General features: G+C 43.0%; 1 protein-coding gene across 1 annotated transcript in view; it reads left to right on the forward strand.

The window, feature by feature from the left end:
• ERN1 (endoplasmic reticulum to nucleus signaling 1) overlaps window positions 1-21,030 on the forward strand; it is a 1,214,209-nt gene that overhangs the window by 451,801 nt on the left and 741,378 nt on the right. The window contains exon 4 of the mRNA XM_044070452.1: window positions 16,641-16,713. Coding sequence (XP_043926387.1) covers window positions 16,641-16,713 — 73 coding nt within the window. The remainder of the gene's footprint in view (window positions 1-16,640; window positions 16,714-21,030) is intronic.

The following is a 21,030-nucleotide window of genomic DNA, read 5'->3' on the forward strand; positions in this document are numbered from 1 at the left end:
AGTACCCTTTTAGGGAAAAGCAATTTTTGTGCCATTTCTTGATGATTGAAAGTCAGGTTTGGACTTGAGCTTGTTGGTAATCATAGGCTGTGGATGTAATACGTTTTCTCTGAAAAAGAAAGTAGATGTGTGTATGGGCATCAGGTTCTACATAGGAATTTTCATACTCAGTGCCCGCTTAGTTTACAGCCTTCCCATTAGTTACTTTCTGGCAGTTTCTGTGCAGGATTTAACAAGAAAACCTTAAGGAGAAGTGAAAAAGCTCTGCAGATGGTCCAGAGGAAGCCTAAAGCCGTTTTGTGGCAGACTGCCAGATCAAATGATTGTAGATGGTCATCTAGTTTGAGTTTTCCCCATGAAATGACACAGGAAGCACATTGAGAAGCAGGCCAATCAGGAGAAGGAAAATTGAGAGACCAGAGACTGTGCTTATGTCCTGGGTGCTCCTTCTGAGGTCAGTGGCAGTATGGAGGCTGCTGTACAGCCTGCCCTGAGATGCCTGTTATTGCTGAGGCCACTATCCTTGCCTTTCTCAAGACCATCACACCATTGGCCATGAGAATGTCCAGCCATGCTAAAGTATCTATTCCTGCAGTTAGCCCTGATGCCATCTCTCAATGGTCTACATCTAGCATACAATGCTGCATAACTTTGAAAGTTTGGGGGAGATCCCTTGTTTCCTAATCAGAGAGTATGCTCAGAATGGTCTAGTAGAGTATCAGGACTCTTGGCTGCAAGTCCTAACTCTTGTTTTGGACCTTCCCACCATTTTGAGGTCTCTTCTGACATGCAGAGGTTCACCATTTCACAGACCTTGCTAGTGTATCAGATACATGTACAGGGTGCATCCTCTCATCAACACACCATTCAAACTTCCTTTCAAATCTGACAGAGATTATTGCAAGACCATTTGCCCTTTTTTAGTTATTGCAAGTTGGGCCAGATCAGACCTCCATTGTGGGGGTTGTCCTTCAGAAGAGGAAGAGGCAGCCCTCTCCAGAGAAAGAAAGAGAGAGGAAGAGCTGGGCAGGGGGATCAGAATCCTCTGAATCAGAGGGGTGGATAAATCCCAGATGGTCCTCACGAGTGATATGATTCAGAGAGAAGGCCACTCATTTGGGGAGAACCTTAGCCTTCATGACTGATCTTTTCAAATGGGATCTGGGGAAGTAGAGGCTTAAAAAAGATATATACAGATCTTGTGGGTCTGGCTTATCTCCGAGGCATTTGTAAATACTTTTAATATAACTAGATTCTCAGTCTCTTGGTTGAAGGAAACCTGACCATATTATAGGGTCTAGGATCCTTTAAGTTCCTATGTAAAAACTCAGTACCTGATTCTGCTGTGGTATCTGTAAATGCTGCCAGGGGTTCAAAGATTTTTCCTGCCTAGAGCACCCTTCCCAGTGATTGAAAGTGTAGAGTCTTAGATTGCCTTGGGAGAAGGTCTGTGCTTTTTTGCAAACCCTAGTCTTTAAGGCTGTTAATTATCAAACCCAGATGAAAACAGTACAAGGGGAAGTCATCCAACAGATGGAGGAACACTCACTCAAGCAGACCTGAAGATGAAGCTGATAAAGTTCACCATAACAGGAAAGCAAGTGGATACATATACTATTAAATGTATATACATGTGCTTATGATGCAGTGAATATATTATCTAGAGCTGTCAGTAATAGTATCTGTGATCAAAGACTTGATTAGCTGAGAACTAGACCTCTGCCAGAGGAAGTTAAGGTGCAGTTCTTTAATGCCTCGCCAGATAAATTGTTCTTTGGACACCCCCAGGAAATTTTTCATGAAACTGGAGAAGGGCAAAATTATGAAATCAGTTGCATAGCTGTTCTGTCCACCCATACCAAAATACAGTAGTAACTGTCCTACCAAAAGCTGGCCCAGTTACTGATTCCAGACATATGAATAGTAGTTAAAGGGTTAAAAGTTCTTTCAAAAGCATAATTGCTCAGGTCAAAAAGAAGTAGGGGCCAACAGGGCTGTGAGCTAGACAGAGAGCAACAGTGAGGACATTTCAATAGTTTATAACCATTTGGTGCCATCTCTAATAAAGGAACTGCTATACTAGGCAGCAGTAGAGAAGGTTCCACAGAGAGAGGAGGGGGCTGGCTTTTACTTGAGGGTTTCTTTGATGCCCTCTTTCCTCTTTTCTGCTCTGGAGGTCTGTTCTAGATTTATTAAATGTAAAGTTCCAAAGTTCATAATGTTTACCCTGCATGATCTCCTGCATGTCCTGTTAACTGATGCCATGATGACCCTGCATTTCAAGGATGTTTGTCTATATATAGACATACACAGGGACCACAGGCTCTTTCTCAGATTTAAGGCAGGAGAATTCCCATTACCAATTTACCTTCTTGTCGCCTGGGCTAGCCACTTCACCCAGGATCTTCACAAAATGTCTGGCCCCAGTGGTGACAGATTTGCAAAGTCAGGGGCATACAAATGCAACATCATGTTGGAAACTTCTAATTCAGGCTCAGACTCGGGAGTTGGTAAAAGAGCATTGACTTACACCATGTATTTTCAAAATCCTGTTGTCCTCATTGAATTTTAGTTACAACCCATCAAGGGTAATAGTCTTCCTTGGACATTGTTAGATTTTCACTAGCAGAAGGTTTTCCTTCCTCAGGACAAAGTGATGGCTTTCCATTTCACTGTTGCAGTTTTCCTTACAATAGGGATCCCCTGTCAAGGGTGGCCTGATGTCCGGTCAGTATACCAAAGCCTTTAGGTTGCTTAAGATATGCTGTACATCGCATGTATGCTCCCCGCATATATCTTGGGGCATAAAGGTGACGTCCGGACTTACCATCCTCAGAACGTCTTTGCTGCCAGTCCGAACTCCATCTGTCATCGGTCTAAATACCTGCTTCATTTGCTGGTTCACCAAGCTGTTTTCAGACAAGTGCCCCATAGGGATTTTTTCTGTTATCTTTTTTCCTTTTATTTTGTTACTTATGGGGTTCATGTCATCCAGAAAGGGTAAATACCAATGTGGGAGACCGATTCTCTATAAAGATTGTCATGAGCAGTGTTTATTTTGTCTTGGTGCTTCCCACAACCATATGTTACCACTCTGCGTAGTTGGCTTTCCTCTTTGGCCCTATATTTAGAGAACCATCGTCCTAAGCCTTTAGCAAAAGACAGTATGGAAGGAACTTCCTGCTCTGAGGGTCAGCTAATCATGAAGAAGGCCAAGAAATCGAGGTCCGATTGATTCTTCTACTGTACCACCTCTGCTGGACATCTCTCCCAAGGCTATTGAAAGCCTGGAATATCACTTGGCTGCTTTGTTGGATTCCTCTGCCGTGGCTCCTTCGTTAGATTCCTCTGCTGTGACCGCTTCAGAGGCTGGAATTAATTTGACCTCATGCATATCCTTGGAGGCCTTGCAGATGTCTGTTTCTGATGTTCATTGGGAACCATGGATGATTGTTTCCAAAGATCCTAGGGGTGTTCCTCAGATTTTGGTTAGCGAGGAAGTGACGGCTACCATTGTAGAATGCCATGCTGGGTCTGAGCCTTCTGAGTTTTACAAGGTGGATGTCCTATTGAAAAAGAAACAAAAAAAAAACAAATATGTTTCTCCTGCTTCTAAGGACCCTCAGAGTGAATGGCAGAATTTCAGTCAGTGGTTGTTTAATGCCCTTATGGCTTTGAAGCCTCCTCAAGGAGTTTCTGTCCCTGCTCCACCTTGGTCCTGTACTCCCCTCAAAAGGCCTAGGGGACAAGATTCCTTTGAGGAGGAGGTGGATTCAGATGAAGAATCCCTTGCTTATTCTTCCCAGACTCCTGCTCCCTTAGACTGTGGTTCTGAGGAAGAGGAGTCTACTATTTTCAATAGGATTGTGCCTATGTTTTTGAGGTTTACAAAAGGTATTATGAGCTTCTGCAGATGGACTCTCCTAGACCTTCTGTTGTTCCTCCTGTTTTGGCTACCTTGTTGGATGCCTTTTCTGCTGCGTCTCAGTCTCCACACTCCTAGCACCCTGTCCCCCTCAAAACCTGATGGGTTTTATAGGGTGCCTGATGATTGCAAATTTCTCTATAAATGTCCTTCTACTGGACCTCTCTGTGGTGTCGGTGGCCTCTGACAAGCCATCGCAGTTGCAGCCTTCTACAAAGTTACTTCCTTATGATAAAGACAGCAGAACTATGTAAAGATTGGGTAAAAAGGTTTATACCTCAGCTGCCCTTGCTTTTAGGGCTGTCAATTTTCAGACCCATATGCCAAGATATATTTTGAATCTTCTTTCTCAAGCCTGTCAGGTAATTTCTGACCTTCCTGATTCTGAGGGCAAGACTTCTGCTCTCTCCTTGTTAGGGGCTTCTTCTCAAGTGGCTCGCTTTTCTGTTAAGTGTTATGATGCAGCAGATGCTTCTTCTAGAGGTGCAGCTTTTGGTTCTGTGATAGGTTCATAGGTGTGTACTAGGCTAATGGCCTTGGGGCCTTTACAAGCCTAGCCCATAGAAGTGCCCTGGCATTGTGTCGCCCATCATTAGTTCCCAGTGCCTCTATCAGGTAGAGCCACTGGAGTGATCCCTGGGGTGAACTTTTTATTTCCCATCCACTCATCAAGAGCCCTCTTGAAGAGGGCTAGTGAGGTGCTCTGCTTGACATGTATGGGAAGTCTATTCCAGAGCATGGGCAGTTTCTGGGTTATGAACCTGTCCCCTCAAGCATGTTCCGCTGATTGTGGTAATAAGGTTGAGGTCTCTGGAGCGTGTGGTGCGGAGGGATTGGGATTTCTTTAGATGTAGCATTTCTAACAAAGCTGGGTCAGACATGGCTTTGTAAATCAAGCAGAGATCGCCTCTTAGTAGACTATATGAGATGAAGAATAGCTGGAGTTTTTTTGAGTCTGTCCTTGTAGGACATGTTTAAGGCCTAGGATCCTCTTCGTGAAGTACTTTTGTGACCTCTCCAGCTGTTGCAGGTGTCTAGTGAGGTACATGCCAAATGGGGCATTATACTCTGATTGGTCTAATGAGGGAAGAGTAGAGAGAAATGATGACACCTTTCTTCCTGGATGCAAAACCCTTGGTAATGAGATGTGCCACATAGAAGGACTTTTTGACCACAGTGGCAATGTGGTGGTCGAAGGAAAGGTTGCTGTCAACCTGTGTCCCCAGATCTCTTTTATAAATCCTTCAGTGTTCAGTGGGCTTACACCAATGTGGTAATTAATGGGAATTGTGTTTTTCCCAAAGGGGATGATGCATATTTTTGCATTAAACGTAAGGCCATGGTTTCGCCACCAGTCGTTGGTCTCCGTGAGATTTTTCTGTAGGATGTCTGTATCACTTGGGGAGTTAATAATGGCTCCCAGCTTGCAGTTGTCTGTGGATTTGGTCATCCAGAGTCCCTCCGTGTTGGCCTGGACGTCTGAGAAGTAGATGCCAAACAGGAGAGGACACAGGACCAATCCCTGTGGGATTCCACTCGTGACTGGTCGGCAATCTGACTTGGAGTCCACTACTTTCACACTGTATGGTCTGTCTGTGAGCCAATTTGTAACCCACCTAACGATATAGGGGCTGATGCCTAGTTTGGTGAGTTTATCAATAATTCCTGAGCAAGAAATGGTGTCAAAGGCCTTGGCCAGGTCAAGGTAGGCTGTATGAACTGCCTTACCTTCATCCACCCCTACGGTGACTGACTCAAAGAAGTCAACCAGGTTGAGCAGGCATGATCTACCTTTCACAAAACCAAACTGCGTGGGATCTAGAGTTTGGAGATTCCCTATATCCTTGTTAATTAGGTCCATGATGATGCGCTCCATAACCTTACATTTCAGACTCGTCAGGCTAATGGGGTGATAATTTCCACGGTCTGTAGTTGCTCCTCCTTTATGGAGAGGGGTGACTGTAGCAGTGCGCAATGCAGTAGGGATAAAGCCTGAGGTGAGGCTGTGAGTGAACAGAGCACACAGATGTGGTGCCAGTTCACTTTGTAATTCATGTAGTACACAGCCAGAGATATTGTCTGGTCCCATGGAAGCTGTATTCTTGGCCTTAGACAATGCGGCTTTAACCTGTGCTGCAGTAATGCAGGGTGCCTGGCATTCTTCCGGTATTGAGATTGGTTCTTAAGGTGGGAGAGAGGGGTAAAGTTGGCACTGAATCTGTCGGCCAGTTTGTTGGCAATATCTGTTGGCTCAGTATAGGAGGTACCATTGTGCAGTAACTTGGAGCAAATCTGAGTATTGCCATGGAGATTCTTGATGTAACTAAAGAAGGCTTTGTGGTGGTTTTTAGTGTCTGCCACAATTCTGCCTTCATAGCTGGCTTTGGAAGTTTTGATGATGGATCTCAACCTTTTGTTGTGGCTAATAAGGGAATTTTTCCAGTCTTGGGACTTCACCATTTTCTGCAACAGTTTTTTCCTTCTGTTGTAGAGTTTATTAATTGCAGGGGACCACCAGACTGGCTTCCTTTTTTTGGAGGAGAGCGTCTTGGTTCTGTTGGGTATGCATTTATGTACGTGTTCGTACAGTGCATTGGTGTATGATTTGGAATCGTGCACTTATTTTTCATTGCCATGGGTGCCGTGAAGTTAGCCACCTCTGTTTTTAGGAGTCCAGAGTCAGCTTTGGAGAAGTTTTTCATGGTGGATAGCTTTGTGGGGGGTGTGGGTGAGATGTGGATTTCCATGGTGATTAGTTTGTGGTCGGATCTAACCAGGGAGGAATTGACTATTGGTGTAGAGCAGAGGTTGCCCATGTTGGTAATAACCAGGTCAAGGATGTTGCTTCCCCTAGTGGGGGTAAGAATGAGCTGGTCCAAGGCATTGGAATTGATGAATTCCAGGAAGCGGTTGGCCAGTGCATTGGTGCTTGAGTAGTTTTCCCTCTTGATAGAAGGGTAGTTGAAATCTCCTAGTATGAAAGTGCTGGATTGGACCCTGATAGATTCCAGGGTGCTTAGGAATGTGGAGTGAGAGTCTAGGGACATGGTTGGGGACCCTGTAGCAGGCTGTGACCTGAATTGCAGTCTTACCCAATGTTAGTTGTACCTGAAGTATCTCAGATGCATTATGCTGGGCTAGTAGTCTGGAGGTCTGCATTTCCTTTATGAATATGGAGACACCGCCGCCTTTGGAGCTTTGGTCCCTGTTTTAGGGCTGAAAGATGTGGAATGAGTTATAGCCTGGTAGTGCAGGGGTGCTTTCTGCTGCTTTAAACCAAGTCTCCGTTACAGCACAAATGTTGATGTTCTCCATTTTGAGGAGTGCTTTGACCGAGTGCATCATGAGATTTAGACTTCTAGCGTTGAGCAGCATGACCCTCAGGTTGCATTTATTTATAGCTGTTATGGTGGTAATTTGGTCTTTGGAACACCACCTAAAAAAGGCACTATAGGGGTGGCAGGAGCCTTACCAAGTACCTGGAAACCCAGGGGTGACAGATGCAGGCCATCTCTGGCAAAGCATCGAGGTCTGGCGGTCATGTCATCCCAAGCAGACAGATACTGGATTCCCTTGGAATGACACCAGAAACTTAGCCAATTGTTTAAGTCATTCATTTTTTGTTTGTACTGCGCTGTCATTCTGGGTGATGGTAGGATACTGCTCAGGGCTAGTGTCATACCTGCCTGGGCCACATAATCAGAGAACTCCACCATTTCTCTTTTCATGTAGTCCAAGGAGGTGCGTCTCAGGTCATTCACACCCTCATGGACAATGACAGAGTCATCATTGTACTTGTTGTGGAGCAACATGAGTGCGTGTGTTGTGTCGGATTCTGGCACCTGACAGACAGCTGACTGTTACCTTCTCCTTATTCAGCCTAGTGAGTGAGATATGTGTGCCTCACTATTGAGTCACCTATGATTAGTGTATTGGGCAAGTTGTTTAGGCTGAGGGGCACACTGTGGAGGTGAGCTATGTGTCCTGTGGTATGTGCTGTGTTGTGGTGGTAGAGTGTGTTTCTGTCTTGGAAGTCTCTGCTGTTTGGGTAAATTTCTATTGAGTCCCTCCGCAAAGGTGGGTGTGTGGTTTGTGTTTTTATGAGAGAGCTGTGATAGTGGGTGTTCCATGTGGTGTGGTGCAGGTGTTGACCTTCTCCTATTGACCAGCTAGTCCAGTCTTGGCTGGAGAGTGCACAGCTTCCAATTTGGTCATATAAGTGCATCTCTCTCAAGTCTGAGTGTTGGGAGGTAAGAGGAGAGTGTTGTCTGTGTACATGTAGCAGTTGCTACACTGCCTCAGAATGCCAAAGTGCACCAGGTTAATAGGAGAAAGCCCAGGAAACTGATGTTTAATCATGCCAGGAGGAGTGGTCATAACTACTAAGTACTCAAGCTATTTCTGTGAAGAACGACTAGTGCTGATGGCTCTTAGTTGTGCTGTAATATTTGCTACAAAACCTGTTGAAGTGCAAGAGAGAAAGAACTAGCAAGATCTAAGGGAAAAACTGAAGAGCAGACTTTCTGGCACCAGTAATAGTTTACCTCAGCTCAGCGCCACTGAGCAGAGCTTAAACAAGTGCAAACCCATAGAATTGCGGGCTTTTAAACCAGAAAGTTGAAAGGGATGGAAAAACTGCCCAAACGTTCAATAAACTGCAATTTCTGGCCAGATACAACTCCTCTTGTGGTAGGTAGGCTTACCTAGTGCTTCCCACTGATCAGCTAGAAGGCTTCCCTCCAACACAGAAAGGTTTGGGGGGGGGCTCAGAAGCTTACAAACAGTCCTGAATACAGCAAATCTGTATCTGGACTACACTGATTACAGCAAAGGTGGGAAATAAGCTTAGAATTTTTTTTAATACAGAAAAGCAGCTAAAACAGCACTAAAACAATTCAAATGCAGAGCAAGTTAGCACACTTTGAGTGTGTAGCAATATTAAAGCAAATACAGTTTAAATAAATGCAATTAAATTAAAAAAATTACTAAAAACGTGCAGAAAACAGTAAATTAGGAAAAAATCAAAATGGGGCCACTTAGAGTATCAGAAAACAATGCCAGATATTCCTGGCTTTGGCTTCAACCTTTGCCTAATGATATTAAGGCTAAGTTGATGGATGCCCCTCTGGATAACAAAAACTTATTTGGTGCAGTTGCTGCTGATTTTTTTTAACTCTCTTCACGATAAGGGCACAGTTTTACAGGAACTAAAACTTGTTTTTGTCACTCCTGTGCCTAAATTTCAAAGGAATTATCCTAATAAGTTGCCATTTGTTCATAGGCAGTCCCATCCTCCTCCCAAGGGTAAAACGGTGGGAAACTGGTTCTTCCTGCTAAAGCTACCCATACTCCTCTGACACAGAAATCTCCTTTTCCTGACAAACCAGGTGCTGTCCGACTACCCTGTTCTTCTCAGCCGCATTCCTCTTTCTCTTTTTCTTTCCCTATCCCTTCCAGTTTGGTAAAGATTACTTAGGAGTCCTGGCTTCTGTCCATTATCTACCTAGGGTACTACCTGGTCTGGAAATCTCTTCCTCCTTTCATGGGCATTCCTCATCCCTCTCAAGAACAGTTGGCGTTTTTTCCATGGGTGCTTCAGGATCTTTTGACTCGTGGAACTATTCAGGAAGTTCCAGTTTCTCAAAGGGGAGAGGGGTTTTAATCTAGAATGTACTTAGTCCCCAGGACAGAAGGCACTTGGAGACCCATTCTGGATCTCTCTCACCTAAACACCTTCCTGAAGGTCCCTTCCTTTCAGATGCTGTCCCTTCAGACTTTGTTCCCTCTGCTGCTTCCTTAGGCTTTTCTAGTGTCTCCGGACCTCAAGAATGCTTTTCATATCCCTATTCATTCCCTTTTCAGGATGTTTGTACATTTCTCTGTTGCTTCCTGGCATTTTCAGTTTTCTGCTTTCCCCTTTGTTCTTTCTACTGCCTCAAGGGTATTCACCAAAGGCCTTGTTCCTGTGATTGCTATTTGCAGGCTAAGGGAAATACAGGTCTTCCCCTACTTAGATGATCTTTTTCAGGCATCCTCTCTAGAGATTCTGTTGCAGCATCTTCACTTGGCCATTTCTGTCTTGCAAAGCCTGGGGTTCACTATAAGTTTCCAAATGTCCTTTCCGATTCCTTCTCAGGATCATGTATTTCTGGGGTGCAGGATTCAGACTGTTCCATTGCTGCCACCCCTGCCTCCTCTCAAGGCCTTAACTCTCATTTCTTTCTTTCGGTCCCTTCTTCTGGCCTCACTCACAGCCAGGGAGTTTGAGAGCTCTAGGTTTTATGGTCTTAACCATTCTGGTGCTCCCTTTTGCTAAACTCCACATGAGAAAACTTCATTGGTTTCTAAAGTCACTTTGGCTTCTGTATTCTCATCCCTTCGATTTTTTTTAGTTCCCCCTCTTCCATGTCTCATGCTGGAATTTCAGTGGTAGATTCAGCAGTTCACTCTTAATCCAGGGCTCCCATTTCAACCCCCTGCTCCCTCTCAGGATTTGTTCACAGACACTTCAGACTTGGAATGGGGAGCTTCTTTCTGCTCTCTAAAGGTGCAGGGTCCTTTGTCGCCTTAACAAAGGAATTACCACATCAGTGTCAAATAAATGAGTGCTCTTCTGCTGGCTCTTCAAGCATTTCACCCTCTAGTCTCCCCAGGGCCACTCAAGGTGTGTACAGATGATACCACAGTGATGTGGTATGTCAACAAGCAAAGGGGGATGAGATCTTACCTCCTGTGCTGGTTGGCACTTCTAGTGTGGGAACTAGCTATCCAGTATTGTGTGACACTTCAGGTAGTTTACATTCTCTCAGGTCAGAACATTATGGCAGACCCTCTGAGCAGGTTCATAAAACAATCCCACAAGTGGATGCTTCACAGGTATGTATTTCTGGGCATGGTCCAACAGTGGGGTATTCCTCAGGTGGATCTTTTTGCCTCCCCTCTGAACATACAAATTCCTCTTTTTTGTGCCAAAATCCCAGGTCCTCTGGTGTGGAAGGTGGATGCCCTCTCTTTTTCCTAGAAGGGGTTGTTTCTTTATGCCTTCCCTCCCCTTTCTCTCATTCCAAAACTCCTGTTCAAAATACAAGATGCTCTCAAAATCTTGCTGGTGATTCCCTTTTGGCCCAGACAGTATTGGTTCCCTCTTCTTCTGCATTTAGCCAAGGGCAGTCATCACAAGTTACCTCACCAGGTGGACCTACTCATACAAGATGAGGGATATCTCATCCATCCCCACCTGTCCACTCGTCAACTGACACTGTGGGTGATAGGATTCTGTTTGGTGTCTGGGGTTCTGTAGGAAACTAGGACGCCCACAGCTACTTTTCCAAATGGAAGAGGTTTTGTATTTGATGTCTTTCTCGTAACTTGGATCCACTTTCTGTGATGGTTCCTTTGGTTCTGTCTTATCTGTGGAACTGCTCAATGCTGGATTGGCTTAGTCTTCTGTTAAGGCCCACATATCAGCTATTTCTGCTTATAGTTTCATAGGTTCATTGTCTGCCTTTATCACCTCCTTTAGCTAAGGTATCCTTCATATTAGGCTTCCCAGGAAGCCTGTCGCTCCTCCCTGGGATCTTAATTTTGTTTTGGAAAACTTGACCCAGGCTCTTTCTGAGCCTGTAAGTTCAGCTTCCTTATATTATTGTTCTTGGAAGACTATACTTTTGTTGGCCCTTACTTCTGCCAGACGGGTATCTGAGCTTCAAGCCGTTGTAGCATGTCCTGCCTTTTTTTAGTGTTCAATAAGGACAAGGTGTCCCTTCATACTAATCCTTCTTTTATCCCCAAAGTGGTGAATAATTTGTCTCTTAATCAGTCTATTAATTTGCCTACTTTTTTCCTTTCTCCGCAAACAGCTAGAGAGAAGGTGCTGCATACTTTGGATGTGTATAGACAACTCATATTTTGCTTGGATAAGACTAAGAGTTTTTGTAAATCTGATTAGCTCTTTATTTCCCTTTGTCCTAGATCCTTAGGAATGGCTGTTTCCAAACAAACTATTTCTTCTTGGATTTCTAAAGCCATTTTTTTTGTTATTCCTTTCATGGCAAGAGCCTTTCTTCTTCTGTTAAGGCTCATTCTTCTAGGGCTGTAGCTTCTTCTGGTACTTTTTTTCAAGGGTCTGGATACTAACTCCATTTTTGCAGTAGCTACCTGGGCTTCTGTGCATATGTTTGCCAAGGACTGTAAGTTGGATATGATATCCAGAGCTAGATCTGGCTTTACTAGAGAAATTCTCTGCTGGTCTTTCCTCCTCCCTCTCTTCTTCGTGAGCTTTTGCACTCTCCCTGTTGAAAGGAATACTGCCACAGTGAAATGGAAGGACATAGTACAGTTGTGTAAGAACTTACCATAACTGTAGATGTCCTTCTCTTCACTGTTGCAGTATTCACTCCATCCTCCCCCTGGTTCTTTTCTCTTCTGGATGTAATTGTTACCTCTCTACTCCTTGTACTGGCATTCCTACTGGTGTTCTCAGTTCTGATGGTGGTATGTCCAGACGACACCTTTATGCCCTACACTATACTCGGGATAAGTGTGACATATGGCATACCTTAAGCAAACTAATTGCTTTGGTATACTGGCTGGACATTGGGCCACCCTTGATAGGGGATCCCTATTGTAAGGAATACTGCAGCAGTGACGAGAAGAGCATCTACCATTATGGTAAGTTCTTACACTGCTGTACTGTCTTCCTCACCCATTTCTTCCTAGAGATGGCCAGAAGGGATTGTGTGCCATCAGTAGAATACCCAAGAATACTGACCTGTATTAAATAAAAGATCTCAAGATGCACTCAACCGCATTTATTGAATACTAAAACAAAACCACACAAAAAAGGTCAAAGAAAAATATATAAAAACATTAAGATCAAACTTTAATAAATGCAAAAAAATATATTGTAACTGGTAAGCGCTTTTGTCCCAAAAACATAGAACTTCATCAGACTAAGTTACACTCATCTCAAAACCATTATTAAATACATTTTCTAATAGTTACATGACCTCCAAAAGGCCACATGACTTTAATCAATGTTTTAACCCTTCTTTTTTAACACTACCTTAAAATTGTCTCTCCCATTTAAACCAGGAGGACTACATGCATTCAGTCTAATCTGCCAACAGTATTCCTACCAATCCAAATCATCCTCCGCTTCTAACCTCTCACTATAATTAAAAACTTGATCTATAACTGAAAATCTAAAACTAACATCAGTATTCCCACCATGCTTTAACACAACATGCTTTGCTAAACCATTACTCACATCCTTCATAGCTAGTGCTCTCGTATGCTCATACATTATTTTATTGAGCTCCCTCACTGTTCTGCCTATGTAAAACGCAGAATATAAATTGCACAAGGTAACATAAACCACAAATCTGGACCTACAGCTATCCTTACATTTTAACATTCACTTCCTGACCTTCTGACACTAATGGACAAAACTTACAATTCCCACACAACATTCCCTTGTTGTCATTCAAAACTACATTGCTTTTTTTAAAATACTCCTTTAGACTCTTCCCCCTTATAGACACAAAAACTGGTTTCTCAGATATTACCTCCCTTAAATCTACAAAATTAGTACGAAACCTCCAATTATTAGTAATTGTTTTCCTTATACTCTTTTCATCAACTGAATTAGGAAAACACAAGTCAAAACTATATTTATCTGGGTTACCTCTCCTATTTGCCTGAGCATAATAGTTATCCCCTCTTTCATGTAAAGCTATAACTTCACTTTTCATCTTTTGGACTAAATCCATCAGGTAACTCCTCAAATAAAATCTATTTTCCATCGCAAAATATTCAATACAACTTTTCAGTAAAAGAACGGATGAGCATATGAGAGAAGTAGCTACGAAGTATATGAGTAATTTTGTTTTTATTTTATTGTATTTTAAAATTACTCATTTTATTTTAAAATTACTCGTATCCTTCGTAGCTACTGCTCTCGTATGGTTGTACGTTCTTTTATTGAAAAGTTGTATTGAATGTTTTGCGATGGAAAATAGGTGGCTTAGCAAAGCATGTTGTGTTAAAGTATGGTGGGAATAGTGATGTTAGTTTTAGTTTTTCAGTTATAGATAACATTTTTAGTTATAGTGAGTGGTTAGAAGCGGAGAATGATTTGGATTGGAAGGAATGTTGGCATATTAGATTGATAGCATGTAGTCCTCCTGGTTTAAATGGGAGAGAACATTTTAAGGCAGTGCTGAAAAAGAAGGGGTTAAAACATTAAGTCATGTGGCCTTTTGGAGGTCATTTGACTATTAGAATATGTATTTAATGGTTTTGAGGTGAGTAACTTGGTCTGAAGCAGTTCCATGTTTTTGGGACAAAAGCACTTACCAGTTGCAATATATTTTTTTGTGTTTATTAAAGTTGGATCTTAAAGTTTTTATATATTTTTCTTTGACCATTTTTTTGAATGCTGACGTATGCCATTCATCATCTCATGATTACTCTGGCAAGATTATACATGAAGTTACAGTGGTACATTTGGAGTGTTTGGCAGAAGTATACTCTGTCCCTCTAGGAAAACTGTGCCCTTGAAAATGGAAATATGTCCTGCTATAGAGCCTTTACATATTTAGAAATGTAGGCTCTTCCTTCTGAGAGGCTCCTGAGACCTGGATCTTAACTACAGATCTTCAGATATGCCTTTGGGAGTCCATTCAGCCAGTCTAAAGGTACAGCACACAAGATCAAGGGCCAGCCAAGGAAGGACTTCAGTTTCAGAGAGATGATGACAGTGATGCTGGCTGTCAGAAGAAAACTAATCAGGAGATGGAGGTCCTACACCAAACAATAGAAAAACAGACTGTGATTTGGTAAAACAGTAGGCAGAGATGAACCCATCTTTGCAGGATGGTCTTTCAAGGTTGGGAGATGACCTTAGAGCCCATTATGACCCAAAGGTCTTCAAATGTGTGATTTCAGCAAAATACTGTGGTGGATCAGTTGTGCTAGATGGCTATATAACCACATAAATGAATATTAGACAGGGGCACCTTTCTAGATCTACTTGCAGGTAGGAGTTTACCTGAAGTCAACACTTGTGCTTCTCTGAGCAACAGGCAGCTAAAGAAGTTCTATTTGAAACTCCCAAACAAGGCAGCTTTGTCAATGGATGCCCTCTCCTTCATCTGGATAGGACTATTCCTCTGCTTCCTCTGTGCTTATCCTGCAGTACCTCTCCTCCCTAGCATGACCCAAAATGTAGGAGAGGAAAAGCCAGAAATTATTTCATAGCCTCCTTATTGTAGATGATGGTGGAAGAAACAGTAGCTCTGTCGCAACATGCGCATATCTTCACTCAGTTCAAGGCGTCCTTGGTGCATCTGCAGACCCTCAGACTAATGGACAGTATGGATTTTCTGACCCACTTACTCTTTGGGCACTTATTTTCAGAGGACATGCTAAGATGTATGAGGGGAAGCTAAAGGCCTGGTACTAGGAAGTCCTGTTTAGCTAAATGTAAGAGGTTCTTCCTTTGTTGTCAAAGGATGTATTAGGCAATCAGTATGGCAGGAGTGCCCTTCATTTTGAAATATCTCTGAGATCTGTTTGCAGTAGGATTAGCCTGCTCCTCAGTGAAGGTACACTTGTTTGGTATCGCAGTAGTTACTGGTAAAGCAGGTTTTCAAAAGGCCTTCCAGATAGGGGCCAGCTAGATGAAGCATTGTGCTGGAAATTGTCCCTTGAAACAGGTTGCCACTACCCATTTAAAGTATCTGTCTAGTCACAGTAGCCTTAAAAATTTTGAACTCCAAGACCTCCGGTGTATGGAGTCCTTTTTGGTTTTCCATAGGGACAGAGTCGACTTGTGAACAAACTTTTCGTTTTAATTACATAAGGCATTTAGTTGACTGTATTCTTCTCTAGCCATCGGAATATAAGGGGGAGAGGCTTTTGCACCGCTGGTTGTTCACAGACATCGGAGGGACTGTTTGCATACAACCAAAAACAGAATGGCTTTTTGTGGAAGGTAGCCTGCTCATTAACAGATAATCTAAATGGCTGATTCCTTGAATTACATATTCTAATTTATTCTACTTTGCCTGTGGGTGAGAGGACCCTACAAGGGTACTTTGAAACTTTCCATAGCTGTGTCATTCAGCATGCATGCTTTTTGCAGATTTAGTGATGCAGAAAAGAAATCAGAACAGCATTAGTGTATCATGTGCCTTTCAGAATCTCTGCCACTCAGAATACATGTATTGTGTAAACTTGGTGAAGCAGAACAAGAAATAGTGCTGCATTGATGTGTTGTGTGTTACTTGCTTATGTATGTTGTAGTTCTCTGGCAGGAAAATTCAAATGAATACACACAGGATGTTAAGATGTTGCATGATGATTTTTGATAACCAGAAAGCATCCATATCAGGGGAATCCTGACATCAAGAGCATGGAAGCCATAGCAGAGTAGATTTGAGGAGGATGAATTATGAAATAGGTTGTGTAGGTCTGGCTGAGTGAAGATAGTAGGATAGCTGAACTAAGTAAGTATATGTTCCTAAGATTTGGAGTGCAAAATAGGAGAGGTGGTTGCTCAGACTTACTTGTATACAATCTGAATCAAATAGGCAGGTAAGGAAAAATGTACAAAGTAAAATCAGTCATGTACAGGTAAATAAGTATGAATTTATTCTGTCTTTAAGCTGTCTGATATTAACTGTACTAATTAATGGTATTTTTATGTCTGTAGGCCAGCATTTCTTCCTGATCCCAATGATGGCAGCCTGTATACTTTAGGTGGAAAAAATAATGAAGGTCTGACGGTGAGTATTTTTCTTGCTGTCTCTGTCTTTCTCAGTCTGCAAACATCCCCCACTCACATGTATTAATAGTCTTTCCTAAATGACAGTTGACCTTTTCAGGATCTATTTGTTTCACAGTAGTTCTGTAGCCCAGTCATCCTGGTGACAAGACTTCCTGGAATTGGGAAATCACCAGGTGAAAATACATACCTTAAGTCAGATAGAAAGGATTTTATGAACACTTATCATGAAATGTCAGTCTTTTCCAGCTTCCCTCTTTGCATCTTGACTTGGGTGCTGTTATGTGGAGAGTGTGGCCATGCTGTGCTGTTGTCCTACAGTACTACCACCTGTTCTTCATCTACCACTCATCCTAGGCTACGCAGGCGAGAACTTTCAGTGCAGTTTTTGTCACCTCCACAATGGTACCTCATCAGATAGTCAAAAATCATTGAAAGTTTTGGTGATTTCACAATATATGTTTTGTATTCCCCTACACTCATCACACTCTAATAAGTCTAAATACACTGTCTTCATTGATGTCCTTTTATGTCATTGTTGCAGTATTGTTTACTATAGGGATCTCCTGCCTAGAATAGCCCGATGTTCAGCCAGTATACGAAAGCTTTATGATCTTGTATGTGCTGTACGTCACATGTTTGTGCTCTGCACAGGACATAGGGTGTAAAGATGACATATGGATGCAGTTGGCCAGATCTCCTTTGCTGCCAGTCTGAACTCATTATTGCTTATTGGTCTGACTGCCTTATTGTTGTACTGAATACCTAGCAGGCAAGTGCTTCATTGGGGTCATTTTTTCTTTCCTTTGATCTTGTATTTTATTTTGCTTACCTAGAGTTCATGTCATCCAAGAAGAGAAAATAGCAGTTTTGGAGGCAGATTCCCCGTAATCAGTGTCTCTGGGTGCTTCCCATGACCATTCCTGTTACAATATCTGTATGGCATTTGTGCCTAAGACACTCAGCAGCCATTTGTCTTGAAAACCAATGGTGTAAACTGTTAGCCCAGGGTAGCATGGTGGAGTCCATTAACCCCAAGATACTCCTTTTAGGTAAGAAGGCCAAGAAGTCTTTGCTGGATTCTTTAGCTGTTCAGTCTCCACCCAGGATACCTGTAAAAGGAGGTGATAGCTCTGTAAGTTGTACAGCGTCTACATTAGATTCCTCTGCCACAACCATATTGGAGGCCAGCACTGATCTGTTTTTTTTTTGCATGTCTTCTGAGGCTTTGCGGGCATCTGCTCTGGACATCGAGGGGGAACTGTGGTTGATAATCTCGGAGGGTCCTAGAGAAATTTCATAGTTATTGGTTAGGGGGGAGGAGGAAGTTCCTGGTACTATTAACTGAATCTCGCCAAGGGTCAGAACCTCTGGTATTTGTTAGGATTCACATCCCTTCCAAGAAAAGAAAAAAAAAAAGAAACCTCTTTCAGTCCATCCTACGGATCTTCAAAGGGAATGGCAAGAGTTTGCTCGGGGCTTGTTGTTTTACCTTGATGGCCTCCTCAGCGGGTTTTGATGCCTGCTCCTCCTTGGACTTCTGCCCCTTCTAAACAGCTTAAGGTACGGGATTCCATGGATGAGGATCCTTATCCTGTACTTCTCAGATGCCTTTACCTTTGACTTGTGGTTCTGATGAGAAGAAACTGTTAGCCCTGAGTCTTCTTATGAGGAACTGTCCTTAGGGGCACATTTGCTAGGATGACGGGAATACTTTAAGTGGGATTCTTCTCGAGTGTCTGATACTAAGAGGAGATGATATGAGGTGCTTCAGGTGGATACTCCTAAACCCTTGGCAGATTGTCCTGCGTTGGCTGCCTTTTTAGACACTTTCATTGCTGTTTTCAAATTTCCTGATTCTCATCCTCCTGCTCCTAAGAAACCTGATAGATTTTATAAGATCCCTGAAGATTATCAATTTTTATTTGTGTCCTTCTGCTGAAATTGCTGCATTGCCAGTCTCTTAGCTCTTGCACTCTTCCAAACTTTTGCCTTCTGATAAGGATAGTAGGGCAATGGAGAGGATTGGTAAGAAGGTTTACACTGCTTCTGATTTGGACTTTAGGGCTGTTAATTACCAGACCTGTACGACCAGATATGCTGTGGCCTTGATCGCTCAGGCTTGTCAGGTTATTTCTTACCTCTCTGATTCTGAATGCAAATCTTCTGCCTTCTCCTTATTTAGGTTCTGCTTCTCAAGTGACTTGCCACTCTGTCAAGTGTAGCTATAATGCTGCTGATGCCTCTGCCATGGCTGCTGCTTTTGGTACTGTCATGAAGATTTGTCTCCAGTCTTTGCCTGAGGACATTAAAGCCAAGTTGTTGGATGCTTCTTTGGATAATAAACACTTAGAGCAGCTTGCTATGTCCCTTCACCTTTCCCTTTGTCTTCCAAATTGGCTTCCCATCACTTCACACTCTTGGGTTCTGTCATCTGTCAAGGTTACTTCATGGTATGGAATTCTCTCCCTCCTTTTTCAGGGATTCCACAACCTCTCTAGAGCAGCTTCTTCATTTTCCGGAGATCCTAGGGTCCCGGGCGAACCAAGGGAACCATTCAGCCTGTTTCCCTTTCCCAAGTGGGAAAAGATTTTTTATTCCAGTATGTTTCTGGTTCCTTAAAAGGAGGACACTTGGACTGGTATTCTGGATCTCTCCCTGCTCAACACCTTTCTCAAGGTCCCCTATTTTCTGATGTTTATTTTTCAAACCCTGTTGCCTTTTTTACTACCCCAGGCTTTTCTCATGTCTTTGGATCTGAAAGATGCTTACCGTTCTGTCCCTATTCACCCTCATTTTTCATAAAGTTTGTACATGTCTCTATTTCTTCCTCTCATTTTCAGTTTTTTGCTTTGCTCTTTGGCCGGTCTGCCGCGCCAAAGGTATTCACAAAATGCCTTGCTCCTGTGATTGCTATCTGCAGACTCCAAGGCTTAGAATTTTCCCTTATCTAGATGACCTGTTGCTTCGGGCATCTTCTCCCAGTGTACTGTTACAGGACCTGGAGTTAACCATCTATCTTCTTCAAAGTCTGGGATTCACTATCAATTTCCAAAAGTCTGTCCTGACTCCTTCTTAGGATCGTGTATATCTGGGATGCAGGATTCAGACAGTGCCAATGCTGGATCTCTTCCACCTCCAAAAGTTTTGTCATTGATTACCTTTTTTTAGTCTCTTCTTCCTCTGACTACTGTTCCAGCCAGTTTGTTCAGATCTTGGGATTCATGGGCTCTTCTATTCCAGTGCTTCCTCTTGCCAGACTGCATATGCAGAAGCTTCAGTGGTACCTCAAGTTGGTTTTGCTGCAGCATTGCCATCCACTGGGTTTCATTGTACCTCTCCGTCCTTGTCTAAAAAAGGAATTTGAGTAATGGATTCGATAGTTTGCTCTCGATCCAGGCCTACCCTGTCAGCTTCTAGTCCCTTTCCAAGAACTGTTCACTGATGCCTCAGACATGGGATGGGAGAGGGCTTCATGTGGTCACCTGAAAGTTCAGGGTCTGTGCCCCCCATCAGAAATCAGACTATATCAACATCAAGGAAATGAGAGCTCTGATTCTGGCTCTTCAGCCTTTTCACCACTTGTTCTGTCCAGAACCCTTAAAGGTATACACAGACAACACTACAATGATGTGGTATGCCTCTGGCAGGTAAGCATAAAATCTTACCTCCTGTGCAGGATGGCTCTTCAGGCCTGGGAGGTGACTGTCCATTATTAGTTAACTCTTCAGGCAGTATACATTCCTTCAGAGAACAGTCTAGTGGCAGATTCTCTGAGCAGGTCCAAAACGCAGGCTTATGAATAGATGCTTCACAGAAATGCGTTTCTGGGCATTGTTCGTCAGTGTGGGGTATTCCTCAGGTAGATCTTTTTACCTCCCCCTCTGAACAGGCAGCTCCCGCTCTTCTGTTTCAGAATGCTGTGCCATCTGGCGTGGAAGATGGATGCCCTTTCTTTTCCTTGGAAGGGTAGATTTCTTTGCTTTCCTTCCTCTTCCTCTACTTCCAAGAGTCTTGCAGAAGATACAGTTGGACTCCCCAAAAATGTTGCTAGTGACTCCCTTTTGGCCAAGACAGCACTGGTTTCCCCTCTTAATGCATCTGGCCAGGGTCAATCACCACCAGTTACTTCCCCAGTTGTACCTCACGCAGGATAAGGGGTCTCTCATCCATCCTTACTTGTAAACTCTTCACTCTTCAGTCTTGAGAAAAGGACAGCTATGTTAGAATGCTGTTTATTGACTTCAGTTCAGCATTCAATGCTGTCATCCCACAAACAGTTAATGGAAAAACCTGATGTGATGTTGTTCAATCTCAC

The sequence above is a fragment of the Protopterus annectens genome, chromosome 4.part1 (assembly GCF_019279795.1).
Source record: "Protopterus annectens isolate FY-2018-M chromosome 4.part1, PAN1.0, whole genome shotgun sequence".
NCBI classification, from domain to species: domain Eukaryota; kingdom Metazoa; phylum Chordata; order Ceratodontiformes; family Protopteridae; genus Protopterus; species Protopterus annectens.